At 42.6% G+C, this 17,228-nt stretch overlaps 1 protein-coding gene across 2 annotated transcripts in view; it reads left to right on the forward strand.

Moving 5' to 3' along the window:
• LOC115177377 (2-oxoisovalerate dehydrogenase subunit beta, mitochondrial-like) overlaps positions 1-17,228 on the forward strand; it is a 110,240-nt gene that overhangs the window by 33,640 nt on the left and 59,372 nt on the right. For both annotated transcript variants that reach the window (XM_029738096.1, XM_029738097.1), the window contains exons 7-8: positions 4,038-4,135; positions 5,531-5,641. In XM_029738096.1, coding sequence (XP_029593956.1) covers positions 4,038-4,135; positions 5,531-5,641 — 209 coding nt within the window. The remainder of the gene's footprint in view (positions 1-4,037; positions 4,136-5,530; positions 5,642-17,228) is intronic.

A 17,228-nucleotide genomic window follows, 5' to 3' on the forward strand; every position in this document is an offset into this window, starting at 1 on the left:
TCAACAAAACCCCAAATCTTTCTTTCTGTAGGGTTTGTTTCATTTTCAGATGGACTAAACCCAGTTACTTGGAAGTACAGTGGGGTATGCAGGTCCAAATTGTGTACAGTGTCTATGACTCAGTGAGACTTAATCAAACTACGTCAGAGAGGGAGAGATTCGATGTGTTTCTGTGAGGAGAAAGACGCACTCTTGTCTGACTAAAATAGTTCCATGGTATACCACCTAATGGATATTTCTCTCCTTTCCTCTTCTCAAAATATCTCCTAGCTATGTTTCCCATAGCAAAATGACTACATTTTGTCCCCCCCCCCCAACAATCGCTCATCTGTTTCCCACAGGGCTCTCAGAACTGGTAGCAGTTAGGGAATGACTTTCATTTCCGAAAGCGCAGAAAGCACTACCTCGTGCCGGGTCCTAAATCCCTCTGAGCGATGCTTGTTTGGATGATGAGGTCATGTAATGTTTTTCATTGAAGCAGTCATTTTATTTTCTTACCAGCCAGAGGGGATGGAACCACAAGGACTGGCTTCATCAGGACCGTAGTTACAGTTGAAGTCGGAAGTTTACATACACTTGGGTTGGAGTCATTAAAACTATTTATTTTCAACCACTCCACAAAATTCTTGTTAACAAACTATAGTTTTGGCAAGTCGGTTAGGACATCTACTTTGTGCATGACACAAGTAATTTTTCCAACAATTGTTTACAGACAGATTATTTCACTTATAATTCACTGTATCACAATTCCAGTGGGTCAGAAGTTTACATACACTAAGTTGACTGTGCCTTTAAACAGCTTGGAAAAATCTAGAAAATTATGTCATGGCTTTAGAAGCTTCTGATAGGCTAATTGACATCATTTGAGTCAGTTGGAGGTGTACCTGTGGATGTATTTCTAGGCCTACCTTCAAACTCAGTGCCTCTTTGCTTGAAATCAACCAAGACCTCAGAAAAACAATTGTAGACCTCACAAGTCTGGTTTATTGTTGAGAGCAATTTCCAAAAGCCTGAAGGTACCACGTTCATCTGTACAAACAATAGTACGCAAGTATAAACACCATGGGACCACGCAGCCGTCATACCGCTCAGTGTACCCTCTGTGTACTAGAGACGAACGCACTTTGGTGCGGAAAGTGCAAATCAATCCCAGAACAGCAAAGGACCTTGTGAAGATGCTGGAGGAAACTGGTACAAAAGTATCTATATCCACAGTAGAACGAGTCCTATATCGACGTAACCTGAAAGCCACTGCTCCAAATCCGCCATTAAAAAAGCCAGACTGTTTGCAACTGCACATGGGGACAAAGATGGTACTTTTTTGGAGAAATGTCCTCTGGTCTGATGAAACAAAAATAACTTTTTGGCCATAATGACCATCGTTATGTTTGGAGGAAAAAGGGGAAGGCTTGCAAGCCGAAGAATACCGTCCCAATCGTGAAGCACGGGGGTGGCAGCATCATGTTGTGGGAGTGCTTTGCTGCAGGAGGGACTGGTGCACCTCACCAAATAGATGACATCATGAGGCAGGAAAATTATGTGGATATATTGAAGCAACATCTCAAGACATCAGTTAGGAAGTTAAAGCTTGGTTGCAAATGGGTCTTCCAAATGGACAATGACCCCAAGCATACTTCCAAAGTTGTGGCAAAATGGCTTAAGGACAACAAAGTCAAGGTATTGGAGTGGCCATTACAAAGCCCTGACCTCAATCCTATAGAACATTTGTGGGCAAAACTGGAAAAAGCATGTGCGAGCAAGGAGGCCTACAAACCTGACTATTTTCCACATCAGGAGGAATGGGCCAAAATTCACCCAACGTATTGTGGGAAGCTTGTGGAAGGCTACCCGACACATTTGACCCAAGTTAAACAATTCAAAGGCAATGCTACCAAATACTAATTGAGTGTATGTAAACGTCTGACCCACTGGGAATGTGATGAAAGAAATAAAAGCTGAAATAACCGTTCTCTCTACTATTATTCTGATATTTCACATTCTTATGACAAAGTGGTGATCCTAAAACAGGGAATTTTTACTAGGATTAAATGTCAGGAATTGTGAAAAACTGAAATTAAATGTATTTGGCTAAGGTGTATGTAAACTTCTGACTTCAACTGTAAATGTAGCCTTGTTAGTGACAAAGATTGCGAATATATTTTATGACTGTTATACATCACCGTTGTCACGTGAGCTTATGATCTCACAGCTGGTTGTTGAGTGGACTTCCTTTAAGTGAATTGGGTACTTGATTTTGAAAAAGGCGATCACCACCTGACATTGGTCTTCTTGAGTAAGATTGGTCACAACTACTGTGAAATGACTGCCGTGTCACGGTCTGAAACGCGGAAGCTATGTACACCAGAGGTTGTTGATGAAATTCCACTGAATCCAGTTACCAGCAGCTCACTGGTTTGTTCGATGGTGGCAGGAGTTTTACGTGATGCTTGTTGTGGCTTTCTGTGTAAGCTTAATTGAGTAGATTTAGGAAAAACCTACGAATTTCAGCTTATTGTATGCTTGCATATTATAAGTATCTCAAGATGTTCCGAGAGAGAGTAATCGTTTGAAATTCCGTCACTGGAGTTTATTTTAATTTTGAACGAGTGCATTTTTCTTTTTCCAATTCCACATCTTTCTGAATCACCCTGATGATCAGATGACTTGCTCTGAGAGATACTGATTAACCAAAATAAACACCTTCTCATCCCTGACATCACTTCAATCTGGAAGCCATTTAATTGTAGATAAATGTGATTCATTGGAACCATGTACCAGCACACACACTGACTTCAGGATTGGGTTGGGAAAAGGCTTGCCAGAGGTAGCTCTTTTCACTCATTTGAAATTGCTGACGAAACTTGAAGTCGGCAGCCTGTTTCTTAACCTCTAGAGGGGGAATGGGTGGAAGTCATCCCGACTGTTCTGGGAAGTGTATTGTGGAGTCGGAAACCGTACATGTCTCCCTTGAGTATCAATAGTACGCCCAATGACAGTTGCAGTTCATGTGTTACGATACAAGAGAGCTTTAAAGAGCACCAGTCTCCCCACTTAACACCCACACACACTTTCAGAAGGCCTTATCTTGCTTGTCAGGGTCAAACATGATGAGCGCCAAAGACCTGTGTAATGTTGTTACCACATAACTACATAATAGGCTATGTTGGTGTCTCAGTTTTTTTGCCACCAAGTGTTTATGAACTCCAGGATTTCTACAAATAGGATGCTAAAGGGTTAGTCTCTTTGGAAAAGGATCCAAGAGAAAGTCTGATGCATGAATATAATGTCCATTGTTTGCGGAACACATTTTGAACTATATCCCATCCCGCAAATGTTTTGTTGTCCACATTGATCAGGATGACTAGATTTATTGGATTATTTATTATTATAATAATTAATAATGAAAGTAATAATATTTGCCATTCAGCAGACGCTGTTATCCAAAGCGACTTAGTCATACGTGCATACATTTTATGTATTGGTGGTCCCGGGAATCGAACCCACTACCCTGGTGTTGCAAGCGTCATGCTCTACAAACATAGCTACAGAGGACCATAGAGAGGCGCACACAAGGCTCCTCGTGATTGATGAGGTCTGGAAAAAGCATCTCAAATGGGCCAGAGACTTTGTTCCTAACTGGAAGCACAGATTGTAGGCTTTCATTTGTGAGTGTGCCGGTCATTTCCCTTGTCATCCTCTCCATCATTGAGCTCTACGGGCGGTTATGGACCATCGTTTGACAGCGCAACCACAGTTGGCCATAACAGAGAGATTAATGTGTGTTCGGGATTGACCCCCAATCATATTCCTGTCGTGTGTAGTTCTGTAGTTGCATATGTGTATCAGGTCATGTTGGCCGTACGTATAAGATATTCTCCTTCACTGCACTGATCTGCAAGAATTTGCAAGGTTAGCTTCCACCATAGGGTTTTCACCTGTCAAGTCATTTACAATCAGTGCAGATGAAGGGGAGGAGATGAGACTACGGGTTTTGAAACAATTGAGTTTTTTTTTTTTTTCTTTTGTTTGTTTTGCAGTGGAGCAGGTCCCTACAGAGGCCTACACCATCCCACTTTCGCAGGCCGAGGTTATACAGGAAGGAAGTGATGTCACTCTGGTCGCCTGGGGAACACAGGTGAGACGTGGAAGAAGGAGCCGTGGGTTTGAGTCTACATACTCGAGCCATAGAGGAGATGGAGCTATATATATTTTTATGACTGTGCATGAGTCATGACCTTAGCCAGAAGTCATTGTTTATGGTTTGGAGGCGGGCAGAGTAGGGACGTCTTCGGTCTGTGACATTTTTAAGCCGACAGGGACGAGCCATGGATTACCTCCTAGCTCCATCACAAGCCCACGCCTCTCAACAGGGGCTTTCTCACCAGGGGTTGGTGGTTTATCGTGTCTACACTGACGTCTCCGTTGGACCGACGCTGCTCCATGGTTTTAATAGTCCACGTCTACACAAGGCCTTCCATTGTCTTCAACTCCTGTCCCCCTGATTTATTTTCCTCCGGAGAGGATTATGGTCTCTATAGCGCTCTTGGTGTCGTTGCCCCTTACAAAGATTCTGCTCGCCCACTTAACGGGCTTAACCCACCCAGAGAAATAGACTAATTTAGGTACAGCTGAAAAGCAGAGGGGGGTCTAAGTCTGAGTGCTGGGAATGACTGGGAAATCAACTCCATCAAATCCGTCACTTTGCAAAGATGAAATATCCACCCAAGTAGTCGAAATCTGGGCTTTTTAAAACGCCACCCCATTACTCCGGTAATCCATCAGCCCTCCATGGACGAGCGAAAAGAAAACAACTCCCAGCGAGTGGAGAGGTCGGAACCGCGCCTGGGACCTGCAGTGAAGGCCTGCTAATGAGCGAAACAGAAGGGTTCATTTTGCTTGTCCTACTGTTTATATTGTAAAGTTTCATTTTATTGCACACTTTAAACCTGTTCATATCTTGACAGAAGTACTAGGCTCTGTCGTTGCTTCAGCAATATTCAGTATATTAGTAGCCATCTCTAGCATGGTTGACTAAAACCAGAATATTTATATTTTTACTATGCCTGTTGTCGAATCTTGTCTAGATGGGTTAGAAGTCCATAGATTGCTGTGTTTCTTTTTTATCAATTTGGCTGTCTGGTTATGACTCATGACTATCACCCAAGACCCACACATGAATAGATTTTGTTCATTAACCCTCACATACATTCATAGACAATCTCAAAGCCCTGATGCACAGCTTGGGGATAATGACGATGGAGTATGTTCTGCTGTTAGATTGCCGATGATTCACAGGCACAGCAGTCATTTACTGGAAACATACAGCTTTCTAATCTGCCAATAAACATGGAGTCTATCCAAGCAACTTTCTTCATTTGTTCAAACTGACTTGAAAGTTAATACGGGGTGCTGTGTAGTGGTTTTCTGCTGATTCTAAAAGGGTTTTTTGATTGGTATTATAAAATGTTATAATATCCATTGTGGATTACAATGGAATACACGGTCTTGATCGCTGACTCCTGCCTTGCAGATCCATGTGCTGAGGGAAGTGGCCAACATGGCTCAGGAGAAACTGGGTGTGTCCTGCGAACTCATAGATCTACAGACCATCTTACCTTGGGACACTGAGACCATTTGCAAGGTAAGACGCATGCTAGGCTATAACATTTGTGTGTGTGTGTACACACACACACACACACACACACACACACACACACTCAGGGTTGGGTAGGTTACACTCTAAAGGTAATACATTAGTTACTAGCACCTGTCCAAAATTGTTAGCAGTAGTTTAACTTTTGGATTACCCTAACTCAGTAACGTAATCTGATTACTTTTAGATTGCTTTCCCCTTAAGGCATAAGAAGACAAATGAATTCCCAATTGAAGGCTAGCATCCCGGAGTCGCCTCGTCACTGTTGACGTTGAGACTGGTGTTTTGCGGGTACTATTTAATGAAGCTGCCAGTTGAGGACTTGTGAGGCGAACTAGATACTCTAATGTACTTGTCCTCTTGCTCAGTTGTGCACCAGGGCCTCCCACTCCTCTTTCTATTCTGGTTAGAGCCAGTTTGCGCTGTTTTGGGAAGGGAGTAATACACAGCATTGTACAAGATCTTCAGTTTCTTGGCAATTTCTCGCATGGAATAGCCTTCATTTCTCAGAACAAGAATAGACTGATGAGTTTCAGAAGTTTTTTGTTTATGGCCATTTTTAGCCTGTAATCGAACACACATGCTGATGCTCCAGATACTCAACTAGTCTAAAGAAGGCCAGTTTTATTGCTTCTTTAATCAGAACAACAGTTTTCAGCTTTGCTAACATAATTGCAAAAGGATTTTCTAATGATCAATTAGCCTTTTAAAATTATAAACTTGGATTAGCTAGCACAACGTGCCACTGGAACACAGGAATGATGGTTGCTGATAATGGGCCTCTGTACGCATATGTAAATATTCCGTCAAAAATCTGCTGTTTCCAGCTACAATAGTCATTTACAACATTAACGATGTCTACACTGTATTTCTGATCAATTTGATATTTTAATGGATAAAAAAAAAAAATGCTTTTCTTTCAAAAACAAGGACATTTCGAAGTGACCCCAAACTTTTGAACGATAGTGTAGGTAGAAGTAAAGTGACTAGGCAACAGGATAGATAATAAACGCTGGTAGCAGCATCATATGTGACGAGTCAAAAGAGGTAATGCAAAGAGGGTCAATGCAGATAGTCTGTGCAGCTATTGATTAGTATTATGGCTTGGGGGTAGAAGCTGTTTAGGGTCCTGTTGGTTCCAGACTTGGTCTGGGTCTTGGGTGGCTGGAGTCTTTGAAAATGTTTAGGGCCTTCTCACACCGCCTGGTAAAGAAGTCCTGGATGGCAGGGAGCTCGGCCCCAGTGATGTACTGGGTCCTACGCACTACCCTCTGTACTGCCTTGTGGTCAGATGCTGAGAAGTTGCCATACCAAGCGGTAATGAAGCCAGTCAAGATGCTCTCAATGGTGCAGCTGTACAAGGTTTTGCAGATCTGAGATCCCATGTCAAATCTTTTCAACTTTTTTTCCATAGGCTGGGATCCACACTATGCAACTGTTGCAAGAGTGCATTTTTCACAGCCTGTCCACTGATTGATAGGCAGCTTAAACTTCTTAAATTCAACCATTTATTGTGTTACACATACCCAATTGTGTACAATGACCACAATCCGTAAGGCGCAAATGACTAAATGAGAGGGCAGCAGTGTGATTGACATCAATGCGCTATGTAGGTATCAATAATATGTAGCGCGTAGGCTACATCACTGCTATCGTCCTTACCCTTAGCGTTTATTTAGATTGGATAATCTCTGGATGCCGACAGCTGTTGCACTATTGGAAGACATGGCTTGGACTGTAGGCTTCAAAATCCTATTCCTGCGATCCATCAAACGCATTTGGTGTGTCATCATAGTGAACTTAAACTTGAAAAAATAAATTGCTGAGGAGTATTTCTGTCTAATAAAGCCCTTTTGTGGGGAAAAACTGTTGCTGATTGGCTGGGCCTGGCTCCCCTGTGGCTGGGCCTGGCTCCCCAGTGGGTGGGCCTATGCCCTCCCAGGAACAGCCATGGCTGCGCCCCTGCCCAGTCATGTGAAATCCATAGATTAGGGCCTAATTTATTTATTTCAATTGACCGATTTCCATATTTGAACTGTAACTCAGTAAAATCTTTGAAATTGTTGCATGTTGCGTTTTTATTTTTGTTCAGTGTAGTTGATGATCCCCGCAGTAGACTGTCTAATTTAGCACTTAAATTGCCCTTCAATGTGGCACAGAAACCATGTTATTTTTCTCTACAGTGCAGTTTCTACCATTCGTGATTGATTGAATTCCAACTTCATTCTCCCACAGCTGGTATGATTTCATTAGGGCTGTATTTCTACATTGTCGCACGATTAAAGTAACAGTAGGAGAGGAGGTAAGTGAGGTCTGTGGTTTTATTTGAATAAAACCATGAAAAGCTGAATGTCTTCAGTCAATAAGTATTCAGCCCCTTTGTTATGGCAAGCCTAAACTTCAGGAGTAAAGATTTGCTAAACAAGTCCCTTGATAAGTTGCATGGACATTTTTTATTTTTTATGACTACCTCATCGCTGTACCCCACACATACAATTATCTGTAAGGTCCCTCAGTCGAGCAGTGGATTTCAAATTCAACCACACTGATTCAACCACAAAGACCAGGTAGGTTTTCCAATGCCTTGCAAAGAAGGGCACTTGTTGGTAGATGGAAAAAATAAAAAGCAGACATTGAATATCCCTTTGAGTTATTAATTACACTTTGGATGGCGTATCAATACACCCAGTCACTACAAAGATACAGGTGTCCTTCCTAACTCAGTTGCTGGAAAGGAAGGAAACCGCTCAGGGATTTCACGATGAGGCCAATGGTGACTTTAAAACAGTTCGAGTGTAATTGCTGTGATAGGAGAGAACTGAGGATGGATCAACATTGTAGTTACTCCACAATGCTAACATAATTAACAAAGTGAAAAGAACACCTGTACAGAATAAAAGTATTCCAGAAAATGCATCCTTTTTGCTGCAAGGCACTTAAACTGAATTGCATTGCCACATTTTTTTACTTTTGTCCTGAATACAAAGTGTTATGTTTGGGGCAAATTCAATATAATACATTACTGAGTACCACTCTCCATATTTTCAAGTATAGTGGTGGCTGCATCATGTTATGGGTATGCTTGTAATCGTTAAGGACTGGGGAGTTTTTCAGGCAAAAAAATTAACGGAATAGAGCTAAGCACTGGCAAAATCTTAGAGGAAAACCTGGCTCAATCTGCTTTCCACCAGACACTGGGAGATGACTTCACCAGCAGATGGGTGAGAAATAAATACAGTGGATATAAAAAGTCTACACACCCCTGTTAAAATGCCAGGTTTTTGTGATGTAAAAGAATGAGACAAAGATAAATCATGTCAGAACTTTTTCTACTGTTAATGTGACCTATAATGTGAACAATTCAATTGAAAAACCCAAGGTGAACGTTTTCTTTTTTTACTATTGAAATATTGATATTTTTTGTTGTACTTGTGGAGGACGTGTTGTTGATCCATCCACAGTTTTCTCCCATCACAGCCATTAAACTCTGTTTAAAACGCGGCCTCGTGAAATCCCTGAACGATTTCCTTCCTCTCCGGCAACTAAGCTAGGAAGGACGCCTGTATCTTTGTAGTAACTGGGTGTATTGATACACCATCCAAAGTGTAATTAGGGGGAAAAAGGGGGAAAAATTAAAAATAAAAACCTTACAATAACCTGGTTGCATAAGTGTGCACACCCTCTTTATAACTGGGGATGTGGCTGTGTTCAGAATTAACCAATCACATTCAAACTCATGTTAAATAGAAGTCATTACACACCAGCCATCATTTAAAGTGACTCTGATTAATCACAAATAAAGTTCAGCTGTTCTAGTAGGATTTTCCTGACATTTTCTTAGTTGCATCTCAGAGCAAAAGCCATGGTCCGCAGAGAGCTTCCAAAGCATCAGAGGGTTCTCATTATTTAAAAAAATCTGTCAGGAGAAGGGTACAAAAGAATTTCCAAAGCATTACATATACCATGGAACACAGTGAAGACAGTCATCATCAAGTGGAGAAAATATGGCACCACAGAGACATTACCAAGAACTGGACGTCCCTCCAAAATGTATGAAAAGACGAGAAGAAAACTGGTCAGGGAGGCTTCCAAGAGGCCTACAGCAACATTAAAGGAACTGCAGGGATTTCTGGCAAGTACTGGCTGTGTGCTACATGTGACAACAGTCTCCCGTATTCTTCATATGAATGGGCTATGGGGTAGGGTGGCAAGACGGAAGCCTTTTCTTACAATGAAAAACATCCAAGCCCGGCTGAAGTTTGCAAAAACAAACATCAAGTCCCCCAAAAGCGCGTGGGAAAATGTGTTATGGTCTGATGAAACCAAGGTTGAACTTTTTGGCCATAATTCCAAAAGGTATGTTTGGCGCAAAAACAACGCAGCACATCACCCAAAGAACACCATACCCACAGTGAAGCATGGTGGTGGCAGCATCATGCTTTGGGGATGTTTTTCTTCAGCTGGAACCTGGGTCTTAGTCAGGGTGGAGGGAATTATGAACAGTTCCAAATACCAGGCAATTTTGGCACAAAACCTTCAGGCGGCCGTTAGAAAGCTGAAGAGGAAGTTCACCTTTCAGCACGACAACGACCTAAAGCACACATCCAAATCCACGAAAGCATGGCTTCACCAGAAGAAGATTAACGTTTTGGAATGGCCCAGCCAGAGCCCAGACCTGAATCCAATTGAACATCTCTGGGGTGATCTGAAGAGGGCTGTGCACAGGAGATGTCCTCGCAATCTGACAGATTTGGAGCGCTTTTGCAAAGAAGAGTGGGCAAATATTGCCACATCAAGATGTGCCATGCTAATAGACTCCTACCCAAAAAGACTGAGTGCTGTAATAAAATCAAAAGGTGCTTCAACAAAGTATTAGTTTAAGGGTGTGCACACTTATGCAACCAGGTTATTGTGAGTTTTTTATTTTTCCCCCTCAAAGATTTCAGTTTGTTTTTCAATTGAATTGTTCACGTTATAGGTCACATTAAAGGTGGAAAAAGTTCTGACATGATTTATCTTTGTCTCATTATTTTACTTCACAAAAACCTGCCATTTTAACAGGGGTGTGTAGGCTTTTTAAATCCACTGAATATATAATACATTTTGAATTCAGGCTGTAACACAACAAAACTTGGAATAAGTCAAGAGGTACGAATACTTTCTGAAGGCACTGTATTTTGTCACCTCCCGAGATGTGCCAATGCCACGCATTTTAAATGGTCCACTTCAAACGTGCCGCCACATACTGTTTTGTTGTGAACGTGGCAAACAGCTGGGGACACAGCACTCTGGCAAAAGTGCCGGATGGATTTTTATATTGCCTGTTTTATCATGCAATTTTAAAGTCCCTCTGGTGCAGCACATGACACAGTTGGTAAGCTCTGCGAGGCCTGCCGCTGCCAAGTAAATCTTATAACTGACAGTTAAGGCACAAGATCAAAATTGTGGTCGCAGGCCAGTAATTTAATAGGGACCCCAATTGGAATCGACGGCATATATTGTTATTGTCTTGGCACCGGGACGCTTCAAATGAAGTCAGCAACAGTCTGTTATGGGCCGCTTGTTCAGAGACTATTTTCTCAAATAAACGGGGTGATTTTCAGCAACGGCCGCCCCATTAAACCGGCTCTATGAAATTGAATAGTGTGTTTATACACCGCTTATGGTTCTCGGGGGCAAGGCCTCCGTTTTCACCTTGCCAACAACACTTGTCTTCCTCTCCACTGTTTTCTCTTCTCTCCTCTCCTTCAGCTAAACGTGTTGTGGATTATCCATCCTCATACCTTTTTTAATTTCCCATTTCCTTGTCAGTTTATAGCCCCCTATCTCCTCATTCTCTTATTACATGTTATTCTGTTTTCTCTTGGTAAGGTATCATGTCCTCACTCAGTCCTATAGCCGTGAAATTCAAAAGCCGACAACACTGCCAGGAAATGTGTTGTTGTGCAGCAGTCTCTGTGTGTTGCCCTATATGCCCCATGTGGCATTATTTGGTGGTTGTGGATGAGTAGAGAACCTTTTAATCATGCAATTAACTTGAGAGGATGAATTAACCACAGGCTAAATAATCACCATGTTCTTTGTACCCGATTCGCCATGAATGCAACGTTAAAATATTTTGTTTTATCTTTTAATAAATGTGAAGCATGGTCCAGATTTAAATTAGGAACAAATGTGGGTGTCTGTTTAAAAAAAAAAATCGTTTTAAAAAAAAGCTTACGTAAGACTACTGATTCTTCTCAAATGTTTAATGTTTTCAGACAGTGGGGCCAGCTAATGAAAACAACCCTAACATGAAATAGAATATTGGCTCCTTTTATGCACGAAAGGTGGGTTTGGTTACCCAGAAATGGCTGTGCTGAAGTACTGTGTTTTTATTTTTTTATTTGTCTGTCTTAGCAGTGCCTGTTTTGGTCACAACGCACAGAAAACCAAATGCCCCATGGTTCAGTATCATCATTGCAAATGGTCTGCCCTGACTGCGTGTATACTTTGTTTCCCCCCCTGTGGCCAATGGTCTGCCTCTGCAGTGGGAGGTGTGTGTGTGTGTGTGTGTGTGTGTGTGTGTGTGAAGACTAGACACAAGTATTCATCCACTGAGTGCCATAATGGATTTCTTGTGTGAAATACTCCTGTCGTCTTAGTTGGGAAGTGCTGGCTGCTGGGCGGTTGAATTACAGGTTTTGACCAGTGTCGGTCCCCTTAGGTGCTACAATGTACAGCACGTAAAGGTCGCCTTTGAAACTACTCTACCTTTCCATATCTGCATTTGAAGAGCTAGATTGTTTGTACTCACGTTGCATAGAAATTTAGGCTGCATAGCTGCCTGACGATATGGGAAAATGTTGAACTTTTAAGGTTGGTTTCACTAACCCATATTGAATAAATCCAAGAGTAACAGAGAACTAAAAATGTTATTTCATTAGCATTGACGTAACTGGGATTTCAGACACCAGCCCAGAACTATTGAGTGTGAGTGGATCCTTTTTAAATCAAATGAACTGCTGTCCAGGAATACGTCTATGAAACAAAATCATCATTCATCCTACCTAAAAGTGCAATCTAGTCCAAGTCCCTGCTTAATCTCTAATGTGAACCAGACCCCTTATGTATGCTTACGCTACTCTTTCTGTCACCCCTCTGACTACCCAGAATCCTCCACTTCCAATCCTAAAGTAGGCCTAATATTCAAAGGTTAGGTGGAGAGTGAGGTCAAACCCTGGTGCCCCTGGTCACCCTGACTGACTGAGGGCCAGTCCTGGGTGCTCCCTGCCTGCCTGCCCTGGCTCTGTGGCTAGAACTACTGCTGATGCTGAGCCTTTTTCAGACACGGGGGCATTCACACAAGGCAGCTATTGCAGGAATTTCCACATGAATTTACATTTTATTGAAACAAGTCCTACACGTGTAGGGCCGGCACAGTTGTCACAAACCTCTTCTTTCCTTCTCTTGACTCACCCTCCCGCCGATCCCTCTGACTCACCATGCTATTTTGGCCATAATTACCCAAGTCACACAGCCCTCTCTGGCCTCAGAGCCTTAGATCTTTTGCTACTAAAGGGGCGATGTGACATTTCATCAAACGATTGCTCAGAGGAATAACTCACAGAGCATTGTAACCTCAATCTTTATCCCGTTCCATCTGAGTTGTGTTTCTCCGACTCCGTTGAGAATTCCTTGGATTCATTATGTGCCAGTCTATATGCTGACATAAGGAAACAAAAAAAAACTGGCACAATTGGCGCCATCAGAGGCTAGTAAATAGTATTATTCTCCGATCCATTGAATTCGGCTGTCAGTGCTGTTCTTGGCCTCAACTACATGTCAGAAAGAATTCATTCTGCTTTTTAATTCAGTGGTTGTTCGCTTGATCTCCAGCGTTTCTAGGAATACCTACGTGCGCTAACATAGTCTTGCATTAAATGGGTTGATGGGCTCGTGTGTGTGTGTGTGTGTGTGTGTGTGCACACGCTCAGCTTGTTGATCCATGGCCGCACATCCGAACACTGGAGTTCAATTAGGACTTCATATAAATCTGAGTCACAGTCGGCTCCTGCATCTCTCCTCAGCGTCTTTGAACAGCGGACATCCATGCCCAGGTTGTCCATGATGTTCATATGAGTCAGTTCAATCAGTTCTTATCTGTTTGATCCTGGTGGGTCTTTATAGATGTGTGTCTCTTAGTACATGTGATCATTAACACGGTAGCTCTGGGTTTCCTGTTCCCTCCATCCGCAGCCATCCAGCCCGGTGGTAACCGGCGGCGACACAGGGATCTAAATATACAGTCAAGTCTCTTGTTGACAAAGGGAATAGACAGAAATTGCTGTAGAAATGGAGGGAAAACTGTATTTTGTGCCGCTGTCTGCGGCAGTCCAGTAAATGTAATAGTCGTTCATTTAAGGGATAAACAAAATGGCTGGTTTGGCCCTGCCAGACCACCAGGCTCAAATGATATAATGTGGAAAGTCTCCCTCTCTCTTGCTCCTGGGTCAAAAGCCAGTGTGGTAATTTATATAAAAATCCATATCATCCTCTTTGACAGACCTTCAGTCTCTTGTTGTTTTCAGTGGCCTACATCTTAAGTGCTCTTGAGCTGGCTCCTGTACAATCTAATTTTGATCAGACATTTCTACTCATTGTACCTCATTGTACAGCTCCTTGTCCATATTCAATACTAGTCCAGATTCGTATTGGTGCCTAGTCAGTGATTCAGAGGCATTTTCCAGTCCTGGTCAGACTACGATCTGGCCAGTGTGAAACCGTTTGTTGAAGGAGTGCAGTCAGTAATAGAGCAGTGGCTCAGTTAGCAGTGATTGGAGATGGCACTTCCCATGCCTCACAAACCAGACCCGTCAGCCAAAAGGCCTGGGTCCTGGAAGACCTTAGGCCCTCTCCCTACAATGAAGCTCTTATTACTTTCCACCCATAGCTTCAGCTCTCTCCAAAATAGCTATTTTGACTGCTTCGACCTCCCATGACACACAATAAATACCCTTCCAGACTGGGTCTTTCCAAAGCAAAGAAACTGGCTAACGTGATCAAGATGTGGCTCGGGCTCATGCTTTGAGGTTCCAAGCTCCACGCGCGCATGTCCCCTATAAAATGCATTTGAGACAATTCACGGTGAATTTATGTGTTTGTTTGATTTTGCAGTGAGACTTGTAAAGGCGTTTTGTACCCAGGTTCGTGTGGTAGGCATCTGGAGCGTTCATGCACTATTCTTTAGTATCCGGACGGCAGAGGTCATGTACTGTTTCATTTCATTGTGTCCTCAATTTCCTTCAGTCAGTGGGTTTAAAGATGTTTTAAAGACTTCTTCTCAGGCTCATTTTAAGGTCACCAAGGCACTGATGAAATACGTTGTTTCGCTATGAACTGTCAAGATGAGCTTATTTCACCTGGGATTGATCTCACAGCAGAGTGCGCCACGGAGCTGACGTTCTAATAAGATGGCGTATCCCTTAGGTCACGGCTGGGAAATGCTATTTTAGATATCTCCCTGTCACCCATCTCTCCTCACACTTGGTCACGGTCTGTTAACTCTCTCTTGGTCATCGATATCCTCTTTTTACTTGCCTACTCTCACCTCTCTCGACATTGCTATTGTCATCGCACACAATATTTATTCGCTTTGGCGTTTGTCCTCCTCGCAGGGCAGCAAGTCCATTCTGGTTTGGGAATCTGCAAGTCCTATCTGCTCCCATAAAACACACCGTTCCCATTTCCCCAGCCCCAGCACACATGCCACATCATATGGTGTCCCTTAATGACCCCTGGAAATGTTTGTGTGCTCACTTCACCTTCCTCCTCTCCAGAAATATGTACGACTTTGCCAAAGAAAAGCCAGAACACCCACTGTAACAGAGCAAAAAGTAAAGGAGAGCAAAGACCGAACAGACCACTCTGACTTTCCGCAACATGGAGGAAACTCCTCTACTTTATCCTTCTGCTTCATCAGAGCACTGCTGCCACAGATAGCTGCTGGTGTGTCCTATTTGACAAGTAGAAAGGGATGTGTAAACATGAAACGGCCAGTGACATGTTCTCCCTGTCTGCTCTGAGTGAGTGGTGTGGGCATAGCATGTTTGCTGAACTTGGTTACCCGAGGGGCTGGTGTTCCCAGCAGTCAGACTTCACACTGAAGGCTAACACTTGCCATGGTAACACAGACGTGTTGGCAGGTGGTGTAGTGTGGCAGGTGGGCAGGTGCTGGCTGGCTGTTTCATTCGTTTATTCAAAGTTCACAGGGAGTGGGAAAAAAAAAATTCTTTTAAAAGCCCCAGGGTTGCATGGGTAATTAAAGGCGTGGATATGAATGGTGTGATTGTCACTACTGAAACTGTATATTATCCTTAGTGGATTAGCATCAGTCATTCCATTTGTCAATTGATTTATTTGTAGCAGTGAATGGAAGACTGTTTGTATGGTTTTTGGCCATATCTTGAAAAAGAAAATATCACTTAAATCAGTATCGGCCTAGAATTGACATTTTTAGCACATCCCTCACATAGACTTTTATACGTTATCCCTAATGCACAGTGGAGAGGTCTGTCTGCCTACAGGTCCGCTGGTGACACGGGTATGGGCCTACCCTTTTTGGTACGATGGTGTGAAAAGGTCATAATGCTCCTGTGTTGATTTAATGTGTATACTTCCTGTAAAATCGGTTCCGCTTAATAAAATTGTGTGTTTCCTTCAGTTAGACTGACTCAAAGTGTTGGGCCTCGTCTCTTGAGGTGACGCAACCCATTGGCTGAACCCATAAGAGGCAAGAGTAATCTAAGGACTAGATTTTTGTGTTTGCACCTGCCGATCTCTCTGCTAAATGAAGATGTGTCTATCGTCAGAGCCAGTGAGAGAGAAGTAGGTGATGGTATGAGAACGGAGGGACACATGCAATATCGGCAGCGTGGCCTTTTCTCCAAGACTGTGTTTCTGGGAAGTGGTGCCGCTGACTGTATCGGGAGCTCTAGAGCTTGTTCACTTGCTTTAGACTTTAGACCACTTACCAATCTGGCCCACCTTGCCCACTAAGTGCTGTCTTACTCAAAGAAATCTAGCAAATATACTGTACCTGCAGTGGAATGGAGTGTTCAGACTTTGTTTGTTTGTCATGAACTGGGATGGAAGCAATGCGAAATGCAAACACTTTTTTAGAGTGTTTTGGATACAATGTCACAAGTAACAGGCTTTTCCTCAGTCTATGGCTGTGGGTGTAGTGGTACTAATAGTTTTTTGGTAATACTTTTTTTAAACTTTTGAATACATTTTTACTTTGACTGTTTTACTTGTGTTTCAAAATGGGATTTTAAAGTCACATGCACAAGTACAGTGAAATGCCTTTATTGCAAACTCTAAACCCAACAATGCAATAATCAGTAACAATGTATTATAACTTATTCAACTTCCTGAGGGAAAAGAGGCAATGTCGCACCTTCTTCACAACTGTGCGTGTGTGTTTGGACCATTTTAAGTCTTTAGTGATTTGGACACCAAGGAACTTGAAGCGGTCTACCTGCTCCACTGATGTCCCATCAATGTGGATGGGGGCGTGCATTTAAAGGCATTTTAA

The sequence above is a fragment of the Salmo trutta genome, chromosome 37, assembly GCF_901001165.1.
Source record: "Salmo trutta chromosome 37, fSalTru1.1, whole genome shotgun sequence".
Taxonomy (NCBI): Eukaryota; Metazoa; Chordata; class Actinopteri; order Salmoniformes; family Salmonidae; genus Salmo; species Salmo trutta.